Genomic DNA, 22,779 nt, shown 5'->3' with positions numbered 1-22,779 from the left:
GCATTCCACGCTGTATGTGGGTCACAAGACAGAATTTATTCTGTTTATTTTACATTCTTTACGCTGTTCGAGTTGGCAGTTATAATTGCAGTTCTGTCGATGATAGAAAAGAGGAATAGAAAATGTCTGTTCAACAGGCTTACCCACCTTTTTGTTGTCAGTGAAAAAGGAAAATACAAATGGATGCACAAACAATAGGTCGTCATTCATTCAACATGCTTCTTTTCAAGCGTTTCGCTCAAGCCAACAAGATAACACTGATTCAGAACTCAAATAAATAGCATTCATTCCAGCTGTACAGTAAGAAACAAGCCACCACAAACAAGAGCTAAACTGTATTTTTACACGACAAAACTTTCAGAGGGAAATCAAGCCTCTCTGTTCAATCAGAAATAAAAACAGAGTATCTTTTGGGACATGGACTTTCAAAACCACTCGTGATCAAGACTCTCCCGGCCAAAATTATACAGGCTACACCGTGCTTTTTAACCGTCCCCTAGTTATACAATCATCATGATATCTTTTTCAGTTCAGTGTTCCGCAAACAAATTATGCCTTGTTGGTTTAAATTTTACTCAAACACTCCGGAAGAAAAAAAATGTAAATGGAATACTGACACAGGTACCACTGCTCAGACACAACGTGTTCAGCCTCTCCATACGCGGATATGCACAGGTAAAGAAGAACACTGGTGGCACAGGTCGGAAGGGTAAAGGCATTGAACCGTTGTTCCAATATGTTAAAAAGCACCCACAATAGTGTAAAAAAAAAAAAAAAGAAGTGTTTTTCTAATATGCTGCGTATGGTCCTTGGAATACCAGCAGCTGCTACATCCTTTAAGACACAAAGTCAACCAATGCTTGTTCCGATAAGACGTTTACACACACTGGCTGACAGATCTCTCAATGTCCTGTTTAAAATGAAGTGCTTTTGCATGCCATGAACGAAGTGGTAAGGGTAACGTGCTTCGCCGTACTCCATAAAAACAAGACCGGTTTGATTGATCTCAGATCCTCAGTTCCAAAGATTTTCCAAGAGCAGCTTGAATTTTCATAACATCCATTCATATGTTTGTTTTTAAAAAATATTTTTTTTCCCCCATTGTAAAAAACATTTGTTCTTCCATAAATTCCATTTATGCACGTTTGGCCAATTATATTATAATTGTCAAAAGTATTATTACAAAGTAAATAAATTAGAATTCTAGAAAACTAAAATGGCGCCCGAGTCTCTCTCCCAGTGGTTAAATGGCGTTGGTGTACAAGGCTGTTTCAAACAAACTTAAGTGAACACAGAGGACACAAAAATAGAAGAAAAAAAAAGACGTTGATATTTTAAAACAAAATAAACATTAAAAAAAAGAACATCAAAAACAAAACCAACAAAACATTATCCAAATACTCATTTGGCGGTCCTGGTAACGTGTCACGTGTGTGTAAACAAATATCGAGGAAAATTGATTTTTTCCATTTTGACTCCGGCCTTCTTCCTCTTCCTTCAGCGTTCCTCTCCGGAAGGACGTGCAGGAGGAGCTGTAGTTCGGTCCGTCTCTGGCAGAACGATCTGAGCTTTGTGTGATGCAGTCTGTGCACCTTCCTCTCTCAAGTCCCCCGCCCCCCAAACCCAGTCCTAATATTACCGTATCCTGGTAAACAGGTTCAACACCGACACCGACTCCTGAAAAGGAAAACAAGAGCAGGCTAATTATGACACGACTCTTTCAGCTCGGTACTATCTGCAAACAGTTCTGACCCAGATAAGCAGGTGAGGTGGGTCCAGCTGTGAAGCCAACTTCCTTAACCCTCTGAAAGAGTGGGGCTTTACAGAATGTTTTTTTTATAGAATGTTTTCTCGTCAGTGTTCTGGAACTCTGCTGTTTTTCCACTGCCAGCAGTGACTGTGACATCAGCATTAGAATGTTCAGTTCTGAACACTCTGATGACATGTCTCACATCTTAAAAGGGCTAACAGGGTCAACTAAGTGCTGAGTGACGGTCAAACCCAGCCGACCCCCCTGAGGTTCTCCGGGACCGGGGGTCGCAGTCCCCTGCTTTTAAAAGGCTGGCGACCGCGGCGTACCTTCGTCGACCGCGTTTTGCTGAACACGTTCCAGAAGCGCAGGGTCTCGTCGCCGGCGCCCGTGACGATGGCCTCCCCGTCTGGAGACATGGCCTTCAGGGGAAGCAGAGGTCAGAGGAAGTACAGGTCAGAGTTCAGAGGTCAAAGGAAGTAGAGGTCAGAGGAAGCAGAGGTCAGAGTTCAGAGGTCAAAGGAAGTAGAGGTCAGATGAAGCAGAGGTCAGAGTTCAGAGGTCAAAGGAAGTAGAGGTCAGAGGAAGCAGAGGTCAGAGTTCAGAGGTCAAAGGAAGTAGAGATCAGATGAAGCAGAGGGCACAGAGGTGAGAAGGCAGCAGCAGCCATCTGGCTAAAGAGTGAGGCCTAGCACTGACACATCTACTGAGCCACGCAGCACGTCACACTGCTCTCATACACGCCTGCTTCAGAACGCCGTTAAAAATGTCATTATTCAAATGAGATCATACGCTTTAATAACGTGTCGCCACACTCGCTGTCAGATAAACTATCAGACACCAATACAGGACAGAATTTTAGCTTTGGTGCGATTATGGTTGGTGACACAATTCTGGGTCAATCAATCAATTTGCAGGAGAAAAATGCTCCTAAAATGAGAGCACTGCACAGCCCTGAATTTTGTTAAATTCCACTGTTTTCAGAGTACACCAGCAGCTGAAGCAGGGCTGAGTAACTCCGGCCCTGGAGTGCCGGTGTGTAAACAGGTTTTGTTTCCACCAGTTACCCTGGCTAAATGAGCTAACTGGCTGTATGAATCACCACTGGTTCAGCCCAGGATTAGCTCACAGTAAAACGTTTCATACAGGGACCCAAGAGCAGCCTCCAGCTGTCATTCGTGCACTCATCAAGAAATGTAGCCAAACAGTCAGTTGGCGTAAATGTTTGGGCCAATAAAGTAATTAAGGCCAGAAGTCGGCATGGAAACCAGAAACGGATGCGGCAGTCGCTGCCCGCCTCTCAACCTCTAAAGAGTTAAAGCACAAATGTGTACTTGCAAACGTGTACTCAACACAGGTGTGTCTCTCACACAAGGCCAGGTGCCGGCCCCGCCTGCCACAGGGAGGGCTGGAGGGGCGGGGCGCTCACCAGGTAGAGGACTCTGTAGGAGTGGCCCGTCAGCTTGGCCACCTGCATGAGGGACGGGTACTTCCACACCAGGATCTGGTTCTGAGAGTATCCGTGCGTGCTCACCTGCGCGGGACAGGGAGAGAGAGTGAAGATCAGACACGGAACTCTCACCTGCGCGGGACAGGGAGAGAGAGTGCGGACCAGCAACGGCGCTCTCAAAGCTTACTGCTAAGGGAACGGGCAAACGCGACCAAAGCATTTAGAAAAAATCCACTGTAGCGTACTTTATTAAAAAAAATAAAAAAATGAATTCACTCTATTCCCAAACAGTCTTAATTTTCACGCCAACGTGTGCCATTGATTTACTCGATACAGTGTTTTAATGACTGATTTCTTCAGCATTTAGCATATTACACCATAACCTCTGTGATATTAAATTACTGTTTCACTCAAGTGATTGAGTTTTAAACACGTACTCCAAGAGCTATTCGATTTTATTCAAGATTGTATCATTGCTGGAGCCTATGCCTCAGAGCAAAAACTCAAAAAGAAAAAAATTTCCCTTAAGTATAAATGGAGATGTTACAGAAAAATGCAAAATATAAAGTCATATCTGCACACTGCTGTAAATCTGGTTATTTAAACACACATTTCCTCACCATAACAGTGTAAGTCACACACAATGAGGACCTGCTATATCCAGATAAAAGCGTCTGCGCAGTGACTAAACCTCACATCACAACTGTAAACTATTCACGGGTGACAAAGCAGACGCGCCATAAAGGAGAGGGAGAGATGAGAGGGGGAGAGGAGAGGGAGAGATGGGGGGAGAGGAGAGGGAGAGATGAGAGGGGAAGAGGAGAGGGGGAGATGAGAGGGAGAGAGGAGAGGGAGAGATGGGGGGGAGAGGAGAGGGAGAGAGGAGAGGGGGAGAGGAAAGGGAGCGATGAGAGGGGGAGAGGAGAGGGAGAGATGAGAGGGGAAGAGGAGAGGGGGAGATGAGAGAGAGCGATGAGAGGGGGAGAGGAGAGGGAGAGATGGGGGGAGAGGAGAGGGAGAGAGGAGGAGAGGAGAGGGAGAGATGGGGGGAGAGGAGAGGGGGAGAGGAGAGGGAGCGATGGGGGGAGAGGAGAGGGAGAGATGGGAGGGAGAGGAGAGGGAGCGATGAGAGGGGGAGAGGAGAGGGAGAGATGAGAGGGAGAGGAGAGGGAGCGATGAGAGGGGGAGAGGAGAGGGAGAGATGGGTGGGGGGGGGGGCGTGGACACGGTCACGTCGCCGCGGTTACGCACCAGCTCGTTGGCGTGCTTGGACCAGGCCAGGTTGCAGACCTGGGAGCCGGTGTCCATGCACTGCAGCGGCTGGCCCGTCAGCGTGTTCCAGAAGCGCACGCAGCGGTCGGCCGTGCCCCCCCCGGACGCCAGGAGGCCGTGTTGGTGGGGCGACCAGGCGATGGCCTTCACCGCCGCCAGGTGCTCGGTGTACTGCTGCACCGGCAGCAGGCTGGAGTGGTTCCATACCAGCAGCTGGGGGGGGGAACAGCATCATCAGGAGTGATGACATCATCACAAGTGACATCATGTTACTTGATGTCACTTGTTGATGTTACAGTCGCAGTGTTACAGTCATTCGTTACAGTCGCGGGGTTACAGTCGCAGTGATACAGTCACAGTGTTACAGTCGCAGTGATACAGTCACAGTGTTACAGTCGCAGTGATACAGTCACAGTGTTACAGTCGCAGTGATACAGTCACAGTGTTACAGTCGCAGGGTACAGTCAGTCGTTACAGTCGCGGATTACAGTCACAGGGTTATAGTCGCAGGTTACAGTCAGTCGTTACAGCCATGGGTTACAGTCGCAGTGATACAGTCACAGTGTTACAGTCGCAGGTTACAGTCAGTCGTTACAGTCGCGGGGTTACAGTCGCGGGGTTACAGTCGCAGGTTACAGTCGCGGGGTTACAGTCGCGGGGTTACAGTCGCGGGGTTACAGTCGCAGGTTACAGTCGCAGGGTTACAGTCGCAGGTTACAGTCGCGGGGTTACAGTCGCAGGTTACAGTCGCAGGGTTACAGTCGGGGTGTTACAGTCGCAGGGTTACAGTCGGGGGGTTACAGTCGCAGGTTACAGTCGCAGGGTTACAGTCGCAGGGTTACAGTCGCAGGTTACAGTCAGTCGTTACAGCCGTGGGTTACGGTCGGGGGGTTATGGTCGGGGGTACCTTGTTGTCGTTGCCCCCCGAGGCCAGCAGCTGGTGGTCCGTGCTCCACTTCAGGCCGCAGACCTCCTGCCTGTGGCCCTGGAGCCGTCGCTCCGACTGGAGGGGCGGGGTCCGGACGTCCCGCTGCAGGATCATGCGGTCCCGGCTGCCCGAAGATAGCTGGTCCGCGTTCCACGCCAGCGCGCCTGGGGGGGGGGGGGGGGGGGTAGCAGGAAGTGGATGAAGGACCCAGGCTACAGAGAGGCGGAGGGGCAGTCGGGGACCTGGGCTTGTAACTCAGAGGTTGCGGGTTCAATTCCAGTATGAGTGGCTGTGCTTGTGCCTTTGAGCAAGGTACTTAAACTAAACTGCTACAGTAAATGCACAGCTGTATAAACTAACTGAATGTAGCAGTGTAGGCTGTGTAAGTCGCTCTGGATAGCATTTTGGGCTAAAAGCCTGAAGTATATATGTGAAATTGACAGGGGGGGAGGGCAGGGGGGGTGAGTGTCGGCACGGTCCAGTGCGGGTCTGTCCTCACCGACTCGGGCTGTGTGACCCTCCAGGGTGAACATCTTCTTCCCAGCAGCCGCGTCCCAGATCTGCACAAACCCTTTATGAGTCCCCACCGCCACCAGATTACCCTGAAACACACCAGAATACACCATCAGCGTATACCATCACAAACCGGCACCTCTCTCAAACAGCAGCATATACCATCACAAATCAGCACCTCTCTCTCAAACAGCAGCGTACACCATCAGCGAATACCATCAGAAACTGGCACCTCTCTCTCTCAAACACACCAATGTATACCATCAGAAACCAGTACCTCTCTCTCTCAAACACACCAATGTATACCATCAGAAACCAGTACCTCTCTCTCTCAAACACACCAATGTATACCATCAGAAACCAGTACCTCTCTCTCAGACACCAGCATATACCACCAGAAACCAGCACCTCTCTCTCTCAAACACACCAATGTATACCATCAGAAACCAGCGCCTCTCTCAAACACACCAGAATATACCATCAGAAACCAGCACCTCTCTCTCAAACACACCAGAATATACCATCAGAATCCAGCACCTCTCTCTCAAACACCAGTGTATACCATCAGAAACCAGCACCTCTCTCAAACACACCAGCATATACCATCAGAAACCAGTACCTCTCTCTCAGACACCAGCATATACCATCAGAAACCAGCACCTCTCTCTCAAACACACCAGCGTACACCAGTAACAGAACTGTGTTGACAGCCGCCCACACACTAATTAAAAAGATGGTCTGCGATGGAGCCAGACCCCAAACATTCTCTTTAGCAGCGGCTAGCTTCACTTTTGAACAAAGCAAAGACCGAAATGTCAGTCAAATCAGGAAAGGTATTATTTTGGTCTGCTTTTCACAGCATGGCTGCTGCGCTGGCTGAATTATAGGACAGAATCTTCTCCCTTCAAGGCCATTTTCTATGGTCTAGCCAATGCAGTGACTATTGTGTTCTGTGTGTGTGCCGTGTGCGTGCGCGCGTGTGTGTGCGCATGTGTGTGTGTGTGTGTGTGTGCGCGTTTGTGTGCGTGCTGTCTATAAAACACACTCATAACAAAAAGAAAACTGCAGGGATCACACACAGCAGTGTAAATGGTAAAATGGACTGCATTTATAAAGCGCTTTACAACTGATGCCTCTCATTCACCAGAGCAGTTAGGGGTTAGGTGTCTTGGGGGGCTCAGGGACACTTCATTACATTACATTACAGGCATTTAGCAGACGCTCTTATCCAGAGCGACTTACACAACTTTTACATAGCATTTTTACGTTGTATCCATTTATACAGCTGGATATATACTGAAGCAATTTCGGTTAAGTACCTTGCTCAAGGGTACAACGGCAGCGTCCTACCCGGGAATCGAACCTGCGACCTTTCGGTTACAAGCCCAGTCCCTTACCCACTGTGCTACACTTCGACACGCCCAGGGCTGGGTTCGAACCCGGCAACCCTCCGACTGCCAGACAACTGCGCTTACCTCCTGAGCTATGTCGCCCCAGTGTGGCAGCGTCCAGTCGCTAAAGCCTACCGCAGACACCGCTCATCGCGGGTTAGCGCGGGCCGCTGTTCACGAGCAAACGCAGACGCAGACGAGGCCGAACTCACCCTCTCGGACCAGCCCACTGACGTCACGGAGTCTCCCTCCACAGAGAGGTCACACAGACGAGTCACCTGAGGATTCACGCACAAAAACACACCTGGTGAGCCGCCATTCCAGCCGGGTGAGCTGCACTGTAAGCAACCGCTCACAAAGCTTCGATTATCACTGTACGACACCAGCATTATTAAACTGAACGACCATCCACGACATGCCAATAGTTATTCTTTAGTAAAAGTTCTACACACACGCACAGTACACAGGGACGTTCTAATAATGGTAACAGCCCAGCTATAATCAGAAAGACAAAAGACAGTGATACCAAGGTACTTCCATATTCATGTTCATATTCACACACACACACTCGTACAGTACACTTACACCCACGTACACGTACCTAAATGCATGCGCGCACACACACACCCACCCACACACACACACACACACACACACACACACATTCGTATAGTACACTTGCACGCACGCACACACACGTACCTACACGCACGCACACACACAAATACAGTACACTCACACACGTGCACACACACACACACATAAATACAGTATACTCACACACGTACGTGCGCACGCAAACACACACACACACACACACACACTCGTACAGTACACTTACACACACACAGAAAGCCTCACCTGGCTGGTGCAGGCGCTCCACAGGTAGACACACACACACACACACACTCACACACACACAGAAAGCCTCACCTGGCTGGTGCAGGCGCTCCACAGGTAGACACACACACACACACACACACACACACACACAGAAAGCCTCACCTGGCTGGTGCAGGCGCTCCACAGGTAGACGCACACTCACACACACACACACACACACACACACACACACACTCACACACACACAGAAAGCCTCACCTGGCTGGTGCAGGCGCTCCACAGGTAGACGCACACTCACACACACACACACACACACACACACACACACTCACACACACACAGAAAGCCTCACCTGGCTGGTGCAGGCGCTCCACAGGTAGACGCAGGTGCCCAGGCCCACGCTGAGCACGTTGAGGGCTGACCAGTCCACCAGGTTCAGGTAGAAGTCGTCCTGCAGCTCCGGGGCGTCCAGCACCTTGAAGGGGATCTTGGAGATCTTGCGCGTGGGTTTCCGCGGCGACCGTAACAACTTCTGGCTGCAAACAGAATGAAGACGGCGGTGGTCTAACACACTAACAACACAACCGCCACTCACCGTAACACTACATCTTTAACAGCCGTCATGCAGCCTCAGGCGGCTTGAACCCACAACTTCATACTCATCACTAAACCACTTCACGCCAAACACACTGTGAGGAGCACTAATCCTAGAGCCTGACTCTTCTACTTCACATTTTGGGGTCAACCAAGACCATTTTTTGACTTGCGAAAAAGGCCAAAGCCAAACTGGTCTGAAGGCAAGGCACCAAAATGGCCGCCCTTCCACTCATCTCAGTGAAGATTAAAACGCAGAAGCGCCGACGTACCTCTTGCTGCTGACGGGGGAGAGGGAGTACGGGGAGACCGTTTTTCCATCGTCGGGGCTACAGCGTTTGGAACTGAGGGAGTACTGCACATGAAACCAGGCAAGCACACAGTCAGCATGGGCAGCCATTATGGCTCTGCACATCAACATGAGGATAAAGAGGAACAATAGCAATGAAAAGAACTATAATCCACTACCACTGCTACACTACTGAGAACACTACTGCTGCTATTAGAAATGATTTTTAAAAACGTACATACACTCAAAAAAATGAATTGTTGTTAATATTTTGTGCAAGCAGTGTCCACAAGCTTATTGAGAAAATCCAACCATTCATTTTTGAGAGTACATTCTCACACACACACACATGCACGCACCAACACACACGCACACACACACACACACTGACACACACAGGCAGGCAGGCACACACGAACGCACAACCACACTCTCACACACACAAATGCACACACACACACTCTCTCTCACACACACACACACACACACACACACACATTTTATCTATACGGACATTCCAGCAGCACCGAAAGCTCTCAGGGTTGGAGAGAGAGAGGGAGGGAGGGAAGCATGGAGGGATGGAGAGAGGGATGGACAGATGGAAGGATGGAGAGAGGGAGGGAAGGAGAGAGAGAGGGAGGGAAGCATGGAGGGATGGAGAGAGGGAGGGAAGCACGGAGGGATGGAGAGAGAGAGAGGGAGAGATGGAGGGATGGATGGAGAGAGGGAGGGAGGGGTGGAGAGAGGGAGGGAAGCACGGAGGGATGGAGAGAGAGAGAGAGAGGGAGAGAGAGAGGGAAGGATGGAGAGATGGAGGGAAGGATGGAGAGAGAGTGAGGGAAGCATGGAGGGATGGAGAGAGAGGGAGAGAGAGAGGGAAGGATGGAGAGAGGGAGGGAGGGAGAGAGAGAGAGGGAGAGATGGAGGGAAGGATGGAGAGAGGAAGGGAAGCATGGAGAGAGGGAGGGAAGCACGGAGGGATGGAGAGAGAGAGAGAGAGAGGGAGAGATGGAGGGAAGGATGGAGAGAGGGAGGGAGGGGTGGAGAGAGGGCTTCACACTGACACTAAAGAGGCTCCTCCTCTCGGGGGTGGAGGGCTGCAGCCTGCGGTCCTCGGTTTGGGGGTCCTGGACCTTCTCGATCCCGGCCCCCAGCAGCTCGTTCTTCAGCAGGGCAGAGTAGGCCAGCCCGTCTGCTGCCAACACCACCGGGGACAGGGACAGGGACAGGGACATAAACACGCCTTACCAGCCGGCACTGACACCTCCGGGAAAAAAAACACACGCAAGCTACCATCAAACTGCAGGAGGCGCACGTACACCTCGCATAACGGCTTACCTTTGGTGGTATCCGAAGTTGCGTCTTTTGTTTTCCTGTTTTGGCTGGGCGACTTCTCGTTCTCCTGAACGCAAGACAAAGGAGAAGCGAGGAAAATTGATTGTGTTTTGCTCGTAATTTACTCAAAAATGAGGTTTGGACAAAACACAGCCACTTTCGGGTTTCCAGACTAACACTTCGAGTCATTACAGGAAATTAAGTCAGTCTCTAGCATCCAGATTTATTTTTCTAACTTTCCTGTGCCTCTGCGGGCTACTGCAAACAGCGTCTGTCGCCATCGTCTCTGCATGAAAGACAAGCCGTCTCGCTTTCGGCAGTTCTCAAGAACAGAGGGCAGCGCCCTAGCTGCGCGGTTTTTAATCTACATTCGCGGAATGTAATGCTGTGGACCGCGGGGGATTTTCGAGGAGGCAGAACGGCTGACCCCGCAATTACATCGACCGAACGCAGTCTCGCGGTCTCGCCCCCCCCACTTCAGTTACCGTCTCGCGCTTCTTGGCTAAAATGAACGGAAGAGATGCTCACACGCTGTTGTATACTGCAGCGCTCCACGTGACAGAACACCTGACATTTACCGCAGTTCAATCGTCAATATCCAGCGCAAGCGAATCAGCATGATATTATTTACAATAAAAAGTATCGCTGTAGTATAATGATGGGGAAACTTGGCTTGTAACGCAATGGTTGTAGGTTTGATTTCCAGATGTAAAACGGCCGTTGTACCCTTGAACATGGCACTTAACCATTATTGCTTCAGTGAAATATCCACCTACACAAACGGACTGTGCGTAAAAAGTAATCTGCGCACGTCTTTCTGGATAAGAGTGCTGGCCAAATGGCAACAGGCAACGACACGTAAAGCTTAACCGAAACTCTGGGTTTGATCGGTGACGCGCGAGCAGTCTGAATTCTGGCCGACAGGGCAGCGCGCGGGACTCACGTTGATCCTGTGGAAGTTGATGCTCCAGTTGGCTCCGGCGCGAGACGGAATGAACCTGTCGCCGTGTTTGCTCGGGGAGGACACGGGCGAGCTGGTGGGCGTCAGGGTTCTCCTCGAATCCGCTGCTTTCTGCACAGGATTTAGAGAAGAAAAAAAACCGACACATTACGCCACGTCGCCTGCTGAAGAGACAGACGCTTAACAGAAACACGTTACTCTGGAGACAAGAAAAGGCCTGCTTTGCCATTCAAAACTTAACTGTCACTGAGGACCAAGCTTAAATTATGTCACCGCCTAGCTGACAGTACACAAGTGTGCTAACTGTAAAAAAAATAAAAAATAAATACAGCATTTTAGGAGCACATCTAATAATTGAGATGACTTAGGACAACAGGCGTTCCTCGACAAAAATGTTAGCGTAGAGCCCTGCATACTTTTTTTACTAAAAAGTTTACCCAGTTGGTATGATTTCATTTTGTTCCAACCCAGACATCTCCCTTTAATTCTGTATAAAATGTGTGGCTTGCATGGACAAAGACTGAAAATTAGATGCCTCATTTTTATGGTCTGAAAATTGTGCAAGTCACTCTAAAGTTTTTACAATTATGTATTTTGTGAACATATTTATTTTGTAACAGTTCTTGTCTCTGTAAAGTTTGTCCCACATAAAACATATAATAAAAATACTTCTAGAAAGATACAGTGTGGACAGCCTGGACTCAACCATTTTCCTTAGCTTTGCCCCTGCAATTTTTTTGCCGAACTGTGTTTGTGAAAAACAGGCTAACACTGAAATGTATTCGCAAGGCGAAGTCAAAGAAGGAAATGCTAAGTGAACCCAGCTGAAGTTTCATGTCTTTCTGTTCTTAGATTTCCCTCCTGTGGGCGAACAAAAGAATGCACTGAGAACCCCACCCAAGAAGAATGGAAACTCCTCTGGTACACAAGAGCACTCCCACCAATGCAAATTCACTAGCGCGTCTGCTAATCCTGTGACACCTTAGGGTGTGGGCTATTGTAAAGTATATTATTTCAACAGCCGGTTTCAACATGGGCTGGGTGGCTCACCTGTAGCCCCTTTGTAACAATCCAGGGGATCCATCCATGCAAAATCTACAGAAATGTGTTTATGCTTGGGTTTGTGTGTGTGTGTGTGTGTGCGCGTGCGTGTCTGAGAGGTCAGAAGTGTTCGAACACACACATAACTAAAAAAAAACATTATGGATGTCTCTCAAATAAAAATCTGTTTGTGCAGGAATGTGAGAATTTTTGAGTCTAGTCGTGCATTCACTCAATGGTAAGGAGCAGAAGACTCACTACAGGGCTGGCATTCTCGTTGTGGATATTGATCTGTCGAAGCAGCCGACACTCATAGTCCTGGTCCATGGCAGTGTTGGATGGAGACAGTTCACCAACGTTCAAGACACCTGTCTACACTCCCAAAGGGAAAACAAACAAGACAGCGGACATTAAAAAAAAGATAATTCCTTTATCTTTTAAATTGTATAGACAAGGCACAATTATCTTACTGCTGCTGCTAAGGGCATCACCACAAAATGCTTGCAGCTGTAGTTCAATTGGTCATTACGTTGCTATAAACAGTATTATCAGCAATTGCTCGCTGATAAAAACAAAGCTAAACAAGCATTTCCCAGTGTACACATTTCACATACTGGAACTTCGAGAGACGTGTGGTTGTATTGGGTAAAGATGTGATGCGACTACACGACTTAAAGACCGTAAACATTTCAAAATATAGGTTTAAAACCAGAGGCAGGATTTGCCAAGTTAACAGTTAATGTGTAACGTACTGATGAAAATGATTCCAATGAAAAGAGACGGTACCTAACCAGCCAGTTAGCTTATCTGCCGAGACTGACAGCTATTTTGATTTAGTTAGCTGGCAACTGCTAACGTAGGAAAATGACAAAGATTTGAATGAATATCAAGCTTAAATGGACAGCTAATGTGAACTGCCTGCTAGTCTGATGTTACTAACTTAGAAACAAATGCTTAGTCTAGCTAGCAGTATCTGCCATTATGTAGCTAGCTTAACACAAAATGTAGAACAGAACGTAGTGACTTAATACATTCATTTGAATTAAAACGCAGAGAATTTCAACATTTAAAATATAAAAATCATCACCAAACCAACATACTTACGGTCACACTGGTCACTTTTGTTGTGTATTTGGTCAACCGGCGACCTGAGCTTAGCTAACAAACCAAGCTAGTACTACAAAACAAACAGGTTTTACCTCAAGTGGATTTTGGCGATTCTGTAGACAACTGATATGCAATCCTTCGGATTTTCACCCAAAACTGAGCTGTGTTCGTCTCTACACCCGAAAGGCAGTGGAATATTTGCAAGGCAGATATAAAAATACAACCGTTACATATTCCATTGATAGTCGTCCCTGCTCTGACTCTCCCAATATGGTGGCTTCCACAATGTTATTATTCGCATCGCAGTGCATTCTGGGAACTACACTTCCGGTGTCAGGAAATTCGAATAAATACAACTTAAAAGCCAGGTAGCGTTGCTAAGGGAACACAATTGTGTGCCGATGCAGTAAAAGAGCATGTAGTGTCCAGTGCAACATGTGAATATTTTACTACGATTGACACAAATATTGTCTGTGTCTCGAATGGTCCACTTATTCCCTATATACAGTGGATTAACTTGGGTGTCAGCCAATTTCTAGCAAATGGTGCGTGCCTGACACCCCATTTCACAGGTGTCAAACTACAGCCCTGGAGGACCACAGTGTCTGTCGTTTTTTTGGGGGGTGTTCTGAGCAGCAGAGATGCACTTAATTCATTGATTGGCTAAATCACCCACACACATTGTTCTCAAGGCCCAAATTGGCATCTGAGCGAAAGGAAACTGCAAAAACTTTCAGACACTATGCCCCCCACCCCTCAACATTAATTTTGACACCCCTGCCCTATTCAGTTCACTATATAGGGGCGCAGTCAAGATCACTGACTGAGTTCGCTCTCGTAAACATCATACTTAAGAAAGAACAGCAGCAACAAGCTATATCATTTGCTTGCATCAAATCCAGGTCAGCATGAAATCACCAGTTTGGTCAAACATTTCATTGGAAAGCTCGGCTTGAATGAAATAAAACAAATGCAACAGTGGATCTTAGTAATTATTCTTTACAACCATCGACCACAAGCACTCATCAGTACTGTTCAGCTGGAAGTGATTGGAAGGTTAAGATTGGTTTTGCACAACAATTTATAAAGATTGTATGACCGAGTTAAACAGCAATGGGAATGGCGGTATAACTCCACCATTGCAAGAGGACTATATTCTAAACGCAGAAACCACTCTTATTTTGACAGGATCACTGCCTTACGAACGCCGGAAGTCCGAGGTTTCATGCTTGAAGTCGCGCCTTTGATTTCTTTAGCTTTAGCATAGAAAGGAGTTATCAAAATCTTCCGCTTTGCAGTAAAACGTCTGATGTATTAGTTTAGTCGAAACGTCTCGATCAATTTGTTCCGAGTCAAATGCATGTTTTGTGCATGTTCTGAAAATGACAAGGGAAGAATCTGCGCGGCACATAAAGTCGTTGCTTGTGCACTTGCTTCGCCAGCGACGAGAGTACATAAACAATGCACTCGTACAGAGGCGGAATGAAATAAACAGGCGAATCAGACACAGAAAATTCCTTTTACAGAGAATGAAAAGGATGCGCATGGTATGTAGCGCAATATCTGCAAGCTAGACAGCATATTAAGTTCTTTCTGGTGGTTAGCGCCTGCCGGCTCCTGTAATTATGTATATTTTCGGTTGCGGTAAGCGAAGTGATGTTATAAATTAACTTTAAATAATGTTGTATATCAAAAGGGCTGCCTATATTATATTGCGTAATTTATAACAGTCCAAATGTTGGAGGAGTTTTTAGCTGACCTTCTCTTTTCTGAATAAACAAGTGTTTCCCTTGAACGTGCCAATGCCCCGTTGAATATGAAGCCATTTTTTCAGCTTTCACCTAGCTAACTTTCTCCCCTGTCCTCCCTCTCAGATGGCCTCAAGAGCGCACACGCGGCCCTGGAGCATCACGGAGAGCACGGACTGGTGGGAGCGGGTGGTGATGAAGGAGTTCCAGCCGCGCGACTGGCTAGAGAAGTTCCGCATGAGCAAGGACACGTTCTTCGCCCTGTGCGGCAAGCTGCAGCCGCGCCTGACGCGGATGAACACCAACTTCCGGCAGGCGCTGCCGCTGGAGAAGCGCGTGGCGGTGGCGCTGTGGCGGCTGGCCACCAACGTGGAGTACCGCACCATCAGCGCGCTGTTCGGCGTGGGCTGCTCCACGGTGGGGCAGTGCGTGCGGGAGGTTTGCCACGCCGTGGTGCTGCTGCTGAAGCCCGTGTACCTGCAGCAGCCCAGCGAGCAGGAGCTGGACGAGGCGGTGCGCCTATTCAGCATGCGCTGGGGGTTCCCGCACTGCGTGGGCGTGCTGGACAGCCTGCACATCCCCATCATGACGCCGCCCAGCAAGGCCACGCACTGCTGCAACCGCAACGGCTGGCACTCGGTGGTGCTGCAGGGCGTGGTCAACGGGCTGGGCCAGTTCTGGGACGTGTGCGCGGGCTTCCCGGGGAGCACGGAGGACGTGAGCATCCTGCAGAGCTCCACCCTGTGGACCATGGCCAGCGAGGGCCGCCTGTCGCCGCAGCCGCCCCGAAACGTCCTGGGCCAGCCCATGGGCTACCTGTTGCTGGGCGACTCCGCCTACCCGCTGCAGAGCTGGCTGCTCAAGTGCTACCCGGAGTCGGGCCAGCTGACGCCCCGCCAGCGCCGCTTCAACTACCACCTGCGCCACGCCCGCTCGGTGGTGGAGGTGGCGTTCCAGCGGCTGCGCGCCCGCTGGCAGTGCCTGCACCGGCGCAACGACTGCCGGCTGGACCTGGTGCCCACCATGGTGCTGGCCTGCTGCATCCTGCACAACATGTGCGAGGTGCACGGCGACGCCTTCGTGGAGGAGTGGGCGGACGACGTGAGCCAGGCCGAGTGCGTGCAGCCGTGCGACGCGCTGCCCGCCTACATGGACGACCCCAACGCCGAGCGGGTGCGCTCGCTGCTCTGCGACTACTTCTGCCAGCAGCAGCAGCAGGAGGGCGGCGGGCACATCCCCGAACACCTCCCCTACCGCTCCGTCGCCTCCTTCCTGCACGTGGCGGAGACCACCGCCGCGGCGGAGTTGCTGACCCTCCTTTAGACCAGTGGCGGCCCGACCCTGTCCCCGGAGATCTGCCGACCCCGTGGGTTTGTCATCCCAATCCTAATAAAAGCACACCTCATTCAGCAGCTAGAGCCGGGCTGCCCGACCCTGCTCCTAGGGATCTACTGTTCCTGTAGCTTTTCATTTCAACCCTACTTTGGCACACCTGACTCTTATTGATTAGCAGCTCGACCAATATTTGTAGCTGTTCAATGAGGTGCGCTTTTTTTTAGGGTTGGAATGAAAACATGCAGGAAGACGGTAGATCTCCAGGAGCAGGGTTGGGCAGCCATGCTCTAGCTGTTGAATGAGGTGTGGCTTTGTTAGGGTTGGAGTGAAAACCTACAGGACAGTAGATCTCCAGGAACAGGGCTGGGTACCACTTCTTTAGATCCTGAGCCCCCCCCTCCCCCGAGCCCCCCCCACCACGTGTGTTAGTTGTGATTACAGCCATTCTGTCCATCAATGAAACCTGTTGAAAAAAATATGCTTGGATTCTCTAGTAATGTTTTTCCTGAAACCAGATAGCACAATACAGATTTGCCCGATATCCATTTGCTTTGTCTTTCAACTGTTTTTCTTTCTTTTTTTTCCACAAATGCCTTGGATTCAGTTTACGCTTCCAGCTGTAAGGATCCCACTGATTATGCCTGTCAGCCTCTGATTTGCTCAGCTTAAAAACTGGGAACTCTTTTTGTACAGGTAGCGTCTGCCACCCTACACATTCTAAGAATGAAAGCATTAGCTGCTCTTGACTGATTAAAAATGTGCATGTTGGTTTTTTGTGATTTCCTCTCGATCAACAACCAGTTTAGGCCTTGGAAACGAGGTGTGGACTCTTTAGCCGGCCAGTGACTTAAATTAAGTGCTCAGCTGCTGAAATGCACCAAAAAAAGACCATCAGATACTGAGGCCATCCAGGACTGGAGTATGATATTCTTGCTCTAACATGTCCTCTCTGTCTACATTTGTATCTTATGATGACTTATCACAACTACCAATTCCTGACTTGAATGCGTGAACATGAATAAATAATGGAGACAGTCCATTTTTTATTTTTTTTCATATTCGAAGCTCTGTCTGACTCATTTTTCGCATACACGGAGGGAAAGTGGTCTGCAGTGTGTGTACTGTAGCTCTAAAGATCATTGTGCTCACTCAACATCCTTTTTTTCCAAACAGGGTTTTTTATTTTGTTCTTTGTTGGATTGGAGGCAGATTCACGTCTGAATCTCTGTTCCAGCCATATTTGTCGTATTTGTTTGCTGGTTATAGTAACGGAGTTTTTACTTCATTCCATGAGTTCCGGCCTTGGAATTCATTACATTCCTTCTGCAGACGCTTTTATCCAAAGCGACGTACAGTCGGTACATACCGAAAGTCACTGGAACAAATACAAACACAGGTCAGATAAAAGATATACAATTCTGCTATAAGGTAGCAGCTATCCACAGCCAGGAACATCAGTCTGGTTCACACAGTAAAGGTAATGGCTCAGTCCTAAAGATAAGTCAGTAAAGCTAATGGCTAAGTCTTAAGACAAAGTGGTGAGGCACGGTCATAAGCATGAAAAAAGAACTAAGACATGATCAAGATCACAAGTGCTGCATGGACATGCTACTTCATTGGTTACACAATCAGGGTAGCCCCGCAGAGAGGTGTAGTGTGAATGCCAGTCATGGTAGAGTCTGAAGAGATGTGACTTAGAGAAGAGCCTGTGACCACCGAGCGTCTCGTTGAAGGGGCTGTCCTGTTGGCGGCAGTGTAGGCCATAGTCAGAACTGTGATCCTGACCCTGGCGGTTTTTTGCAAAAATATTTCATTCATACTATTAATTTGGACATGCTAAAAAAACAAAATCTAGTATGTAGTAGTACATAGTATGTGATTTTGAACACAGCCAGCGTGTCAGGGGCTTGCAAACCTGGTCCTGATTGGTCTGCTTTTCGTTTTTTTTTTTTTTTGTTTCCACCTTAAAATAAGCAGCCAGTTCTGACATGAGAAACCAGGCGAGTCAATTGTGCAATCGCCTACTTTTAAATGACCAGTTGAGTGAGTGATGGGTAACAACAAAACCAGCACATTCTGCAGTTCTTCTAGACCGGGTGGCAGACCTCTTCTGTATGGAAGGTGTCAATGTCATCATTTCATATTTCAAATAAATGTAATAATTTACTGGCAGAAATATTTGAAATAAGTGGATATTATCTCGTAACAGGATCTAACCTTGCAGGATAACCTTTTTCTCAGGTACTTGTACGTAAATTATTCTGAAGATGTCTTAGGTTAACAGTTTTTCTGCGGGGTTTTGCAATATAAATTGTCCAGTCTACTGCTGTGACACAGGGCTATTAAAATCCATATATTTTCATGGTTTAGTCCCTTTTGTACACAAATGTTGTTGCACAGTGAAAATCACATTCAGTTATAAATATATTGTACAATATAGTGTATCCAAATATTCAAATGTGTGCGTTCATTTTTAGTTCAGTTTGACAACATTTCCTTGTCAAATAAAACCAATTATGATTAAATGTAAAATAGCTGGTCATTTCAAATTTTGACAGCAACATATGAATATGCAGACTGCATTTTTCTTTTTTGTAATAAATAAACATGGTCCTTTCTAAAATTAAAAAAAACATTTCTATTGAGTGCTCTACATTTCAGTCAGTATGTTTTTTTAAAATATATTTTATGAGGCATGAACTGTGATATGATTTTGAAGAGTGAGAATCAAAGTGAAGCTGGACATTATTACAGACCATGGAGATCTGCTGGGTGAGAAGTGGGGCTGGGCTTGCATTAATAATCTGTCCAATTTTACCAATATAATGGATAAACTGAGGATGTGGACAGAGGACCCCTTGCCCTGAGAAACTTTAAGAATAAGCCCTGTCCAGAATATTCCATCCATCTCTCCATCTCCATTAATTCTGAGCAATCAAACGGACAAATCCGCCGCACGCCGAAGCGGAATTCGGGCAACACGAAGATAGACGATACCTGGATGTGCTTGTGCTGCATGCCGTCGCCCGAGTCGATCCGCATAATATGAAGATCTGTGGACCTACGCGGATCCGACGCCAATACGACTGCGTAGAACGTACGCGACGTTAAAGGAAAATCCAAATGTATGTAGGAGGGGGGTTATCATTTACTAGTCTGACAAATATACATGCAGATGCCATTACAGTGTAGCGTGTACTAGAAAAAATATAAAAAATACAAGTGACACTAATCACAGCACACTGTCCACGAAATGTGGGCAAAACACAAAAAAAGGAATCCTGCTGTTCTTTGATATTCCCTCTTCCGCAGTGCGTAGACTCGCTCGTACGCCGTGCCACACGTGTGGAACAAAATGGTGTCGCCCTGTCAGTTGATGTTGAGTTGAAACCGGTAAGTACAGATATTTTACTAATATAGATAACGGTTTATATAGAATACGGAGTAAGTAAGCCTACAAAACAACAAGCGGCGTCGGACTGTTGGATATATGTAAATATTCTGAATATATGGCGCAGTTAACTAGCAAGACATCCAACATCAAGTCGTGTAAGTTAACTTTACAAGCTGGCATGGTTACCTATGAAAACTAACGAACATAAAAACGGTATATTAACTAATGTACAGTATTTAAGCAGCTAGGATATAAAAGTGGTGGGGTAACATTATGTCGACAACTGCGAGAAAACTTGTTTCAATCTTGAACGTTAGATCTGCAATTTGAGAGAGGGCTAGCTGGTTAGCTACTTTTCTAACACCTGCTTTTTCTCAGTTAGCTAGATAACCGCTAACAGATGTATCGACATGGGCCTGAAAACCAATCGTACTACACTCATTTATAGATTAAATTCAGATTGTAGCTAGCAAGCGATATGTCAGTTTCCTCCAAACAACACAAAATTCATTTTCAACATTTAGTTGATGAATAACGCTTTTAAATGTGTATCTACTTTGCCAAAAATAGAAAACCGTTTTTCTGCATTTGATTTGTAATGAAATCTAACAAGTTACTCCACATTTCCTTCACAATGCAGACACCGAAACTTATCTGGAGGTTTTTGCCATTCAATGCTCCAGCTCTGAAACGCAGCTACGCTCCAGGGACAGCTGAGCGGTCGGACCCCACTTTCATTTCCCCCCCCTCCTACCCTTGACTCTCGGCATGGCCGGAACGGAAGATGTGAATGCCGTGGGCACGATTCTGGCCAACCCAAAGGAATCGCTGACGACCCGCTTTCGCGCGCTGTTCACCTTGCGCAACCTGGGCGGCGCGGAGGCCGTCGAGTGGATCAGCCGGGCGTTTGTGGACGATTCGGCGCTTCTGAAGCACGAGCTGGCCTACTGTCTCGGACAAATGCAGGATGAGCGCGCGATACCCATACTGGAGACCGTGCTGAAAGACACGAATCAGGAGCCCATGGTGCGACACGAAGCTGGTAAGCAAGGCACGCCCCCACCTGTTCACACAACAGCAGTGGTAAACCAACATTGTTCCTTGAGATATACCGTCACTTCAACCCCAATTTACAACACCTGTCTCTAATAATTAGCAGCTCAGCAAGATCTCTAGCTGTTGAATGAGGTGTGGCTTTGTTAGGGTTGGAGTGAAAACCTTGAGGTTTAGATCTCCGGGAACAGGGTTGGTTACCACTGCACTGTGCAGCAACGTGGTCACACTTCGGTAAATATGCATCTGGAATACTTAAGCCTGTCGATGCTGGTAAGATCTTAAAACAATCCTGCACATCACTGAAACTTTACAATATAACTAATTAAAACGTTGAATATGTCGTTTTAAAGGAGAATTCTCTAATGAATATTGGCAAAACAAAGGACAGGGTAGAGTTGTGTATTAAACCTCTTGTTCTGCTGCCCCTTTCTCCAGGTGAAGCTTTAGGTGCCATCGGTAACCCCAAAGTGCTCGACCTGCTGAAGGAGTATTCCGAGGATCCCGTCGTAGAGGTAGGATTCTCGTAAAGGCCAAGAAAATAAAACGGCAAATTTCTGTTTGTATCGGGGATCCAAATCTGTGTCCGTTTCTGACACAGAACTGAATTAAACACATTCTGATTAAACAGGCTAATGTTGGTGAGGTTGATTCAGATACTTGTCCAGATGTTTGTTTTTTTGTTTGTTTTGTTTACCCAGCATGCTCTGCTTCCTCTCCCAGGTGGCGGAGACGTGTCAGCTGGCCGTCAGGCGGCTGGAGTGGCTGGCCGGCGGGGGGGGGCCGGGGGGAGGAGGCGGCTGACGGCAACCCGTACGCCTCCGTGGACCCCGCCCCGCCCGCGGCCAGGAAGGGCGTGGCGGAGCTGAGGGCCCAGCTCCTGGACGAGGCGCTGCCGCTGTTCGAGCGCTACAGGGCCATGTTCGCCCTGCGGAACCTGGGCACCGAGGAGGCCGTGCTGGCCCTGGGAGACGGTGAGGGGGGCGGGGGGGGGGCAGTGGGGAGGTGAGGGCTGAGGGGGATGGAGGGGATGGAGGGGATGGAGGGGGTGGGGGCAGAGCGTGGGTGAGGGGGGGGTTAGAGTGGAGGACAGAGGGGAAGCAGGTCTCCAAAAGGAAGTTGAGGAAATGTGAATTCACAGCACCCAAGATTATACACAATATCAAATCAGAGTTGGACAGTGCAAATATGTTCATGTCTTAAATGTATCGATTTAAAGTTATGGGTTAGTGGCTCTAGGAATGACCATTTTTGTGAAATAATAGTAATAATAGATGATACTTACATACTGCTTCTCAGAAGCCGAAAGACGCGGTACGTTGTGGCGAAAGATGGCTGAGCTCTGCCTTTGCGTTTGGAAAGATCATATTTGTGAAATGATAATAATAATAATAGATGAATCTTACACGCTGCCGCTCCCCTTCCCCAGGCCTCCTGTGCGGCAGCGCCCTCTTCAGGCACGAGATCGGCTACGTCCTGGGGCAGGTGCAGCACGAGGCCAGCGTCCCGCAGCTGCAGGCGGCGCTGGAGCGGGCCGGGGAGAGCGCCATGGTGCGCCACGAGTGCGCCGAGGCGCTGGGCGCCATCGGGGCGGAGCCCTGCCTGCAGGTCCTGCGCCGTTTCCGCGCCGACCGCGAGCGCGTCGTCAAGGAGAGCTGCGAGGTGGCGCTGGACATGTACGAGTACGAGAACAGCGGCCAGTTCCAGTACGCCGACGGGCTGCAGCGCCTGCAGGGGGCGCAGTGAAGGGGGCGGAGCTTCGGGCGGGGGGCGGA

General features: G+C 48.4%; 3 protein-coding genes across 6 annotated transcripts; 2 read left to right on the top strand and 1 right to left on the bottom strand.

The window, feature by feature from the left end:
• Positions 1–15: 15 nt before the first annotated feature.
• On the bottom strand, positions 16–21,887 carry fzr1a (fizzy/cell division cycle 20 related 1a). Of its 4 annotated transcripts, none has more exons than XM_035415588.1 (14): positions 21,702–21,887; positions 12,626–12,739; positions 11,309–11,437; positions 10,369–10,432; positions 10,095–10,225; positions 9,014–9,096; positions 8,500–8,683; positions 7,517–7,582; positions 5,900–6,002; positions 5,380–5,564; positions 4,452–4,685; positions 3,180–3,284; positions 2,080–2,172; positions 16–1,677 (listed from the first exon to the last, which is right to left on the bottom strand). In XM_035415588.1, exons 2-14 carry the CDS (start codon positions 12,692–12,694, stop codon positions 1,636–1,638), a joined length of 1,488 nt encoding a protein of 495 aa, XP_035271479.1. In that variant the 5' UTR covers positions 12,695–12,739; positions 21,702–21,887; the 3' UTR covers positions 16–1,635. The 4 variants fall into 4 exon arrangements, with proteins under 4 accessions (XP_035271479.1, XP_035271478.1, XP_035271477.1 ...); XM_035415587.1 differs by lacking the exon at positions 21,702–21,887 and adding an exon at positions 13,472–13,773; XM_035415586.1 differs by lacking the exon at positions 21,702–21,887 and adding an exon at positions 13,567–13,773.
• On the top strand, positions 14,625–16,851 carry LOC118226183 (protein ALP1-like). Its single transcript, XM_035415590.1, has 2 exons — positions 14,625–15,021; positions 15,349–16,851. The coding sequence occupies exons 1-2, from the start codon at positions 14,857–14,859 to the stop codon at positions 16,543–16,545; spliced, it is 1,362 nt and encodes a 453-aa protein (XP_035271481.1). The 5' UTR covers positions 14,625–14,856; the 3' UTR covers positions 16,546–16,851.
• dohh (deoxyhypusine hydroxylase/monooxygenase) lies at positions 19,835–22,767 on the top strand. Its single transcript, XM_035415591.1, is given in 6 exon segments — positions 19,835–19,950; positions 20,592–20,993; positions 21,443–21,519; positions 21,728–21,814; positions 21,816–21,978; positions 22,434–22,767. Coding segments are annotated over 5 exon segments (918 nt in total). The 5' UTR covers positions 19,835–19,950; positions 20,592–20,719; the 3' UTR covers positions 22,751–22,767.
• Positions 22,768–22,779: the final 12 nt, after the last annotated feature.

The sequence above is a fragment of the Anguilla anguilla genome, chromosome 4 (genome assembly GCF_013347855.1).
Source record: "Anguilla anguilla isolate fAngAng1 chromosome 4, fAngAng1.pri, whole genome shotgun sequence".
In the NCBI taxonomy this organism is placed as follows: Eukaryota; Metazoa; Chordata; class Actinopteri; order Anguilliformes; family Anguillidae; genus Anguilla; species Anguilla anguilla.
The sequence above is the reverse complement of the archived record's forward strand: the minus strand, read 5'-3'. Positions and strand labels throughout refer to the sequence as shown.

Excerpts from the sequence above, each read along its gene's own strand:
- fzr1a (XM_035415588.1), bottom strand. The coding sequence starts at position 12,694 with ATGGACCAGGACTATGAGTGTCGGCTGCTTCGACAGATCAATATCCAC. Across the intron at positions 10,433-11,308 it reads TCAACTTCCACAGGATCAAC|GAGAACGAGAAGTCGCCCAG; the intron begins GTGAGTCCCGCG and ends TCTTGCGTTCAG. Across the intron at positions 2,173-3,179 it reads CCTACAGAGTCCTCTACCTG|GCCATGTCTCCAGACGGGGA; the intron begins GTGAGCGCCCCG and ends CTTCCCCTGAAG.
- LOC118226183 (XM_035415590.1), top strand. The coding sequence starts at position 14,857 with ATGACAAGGGAAGAATCTGCGCGGCACATAAAGTCGTTGCTTGTGCAC. Across the intron at positions 15,022-15,348 it reads GAATGAAAAGGATGCGCATG|ATGGCCTCAAGAGCGCACAC; the intron begins GTATGTAGCGCA and ends CCTCCCTCTCAG.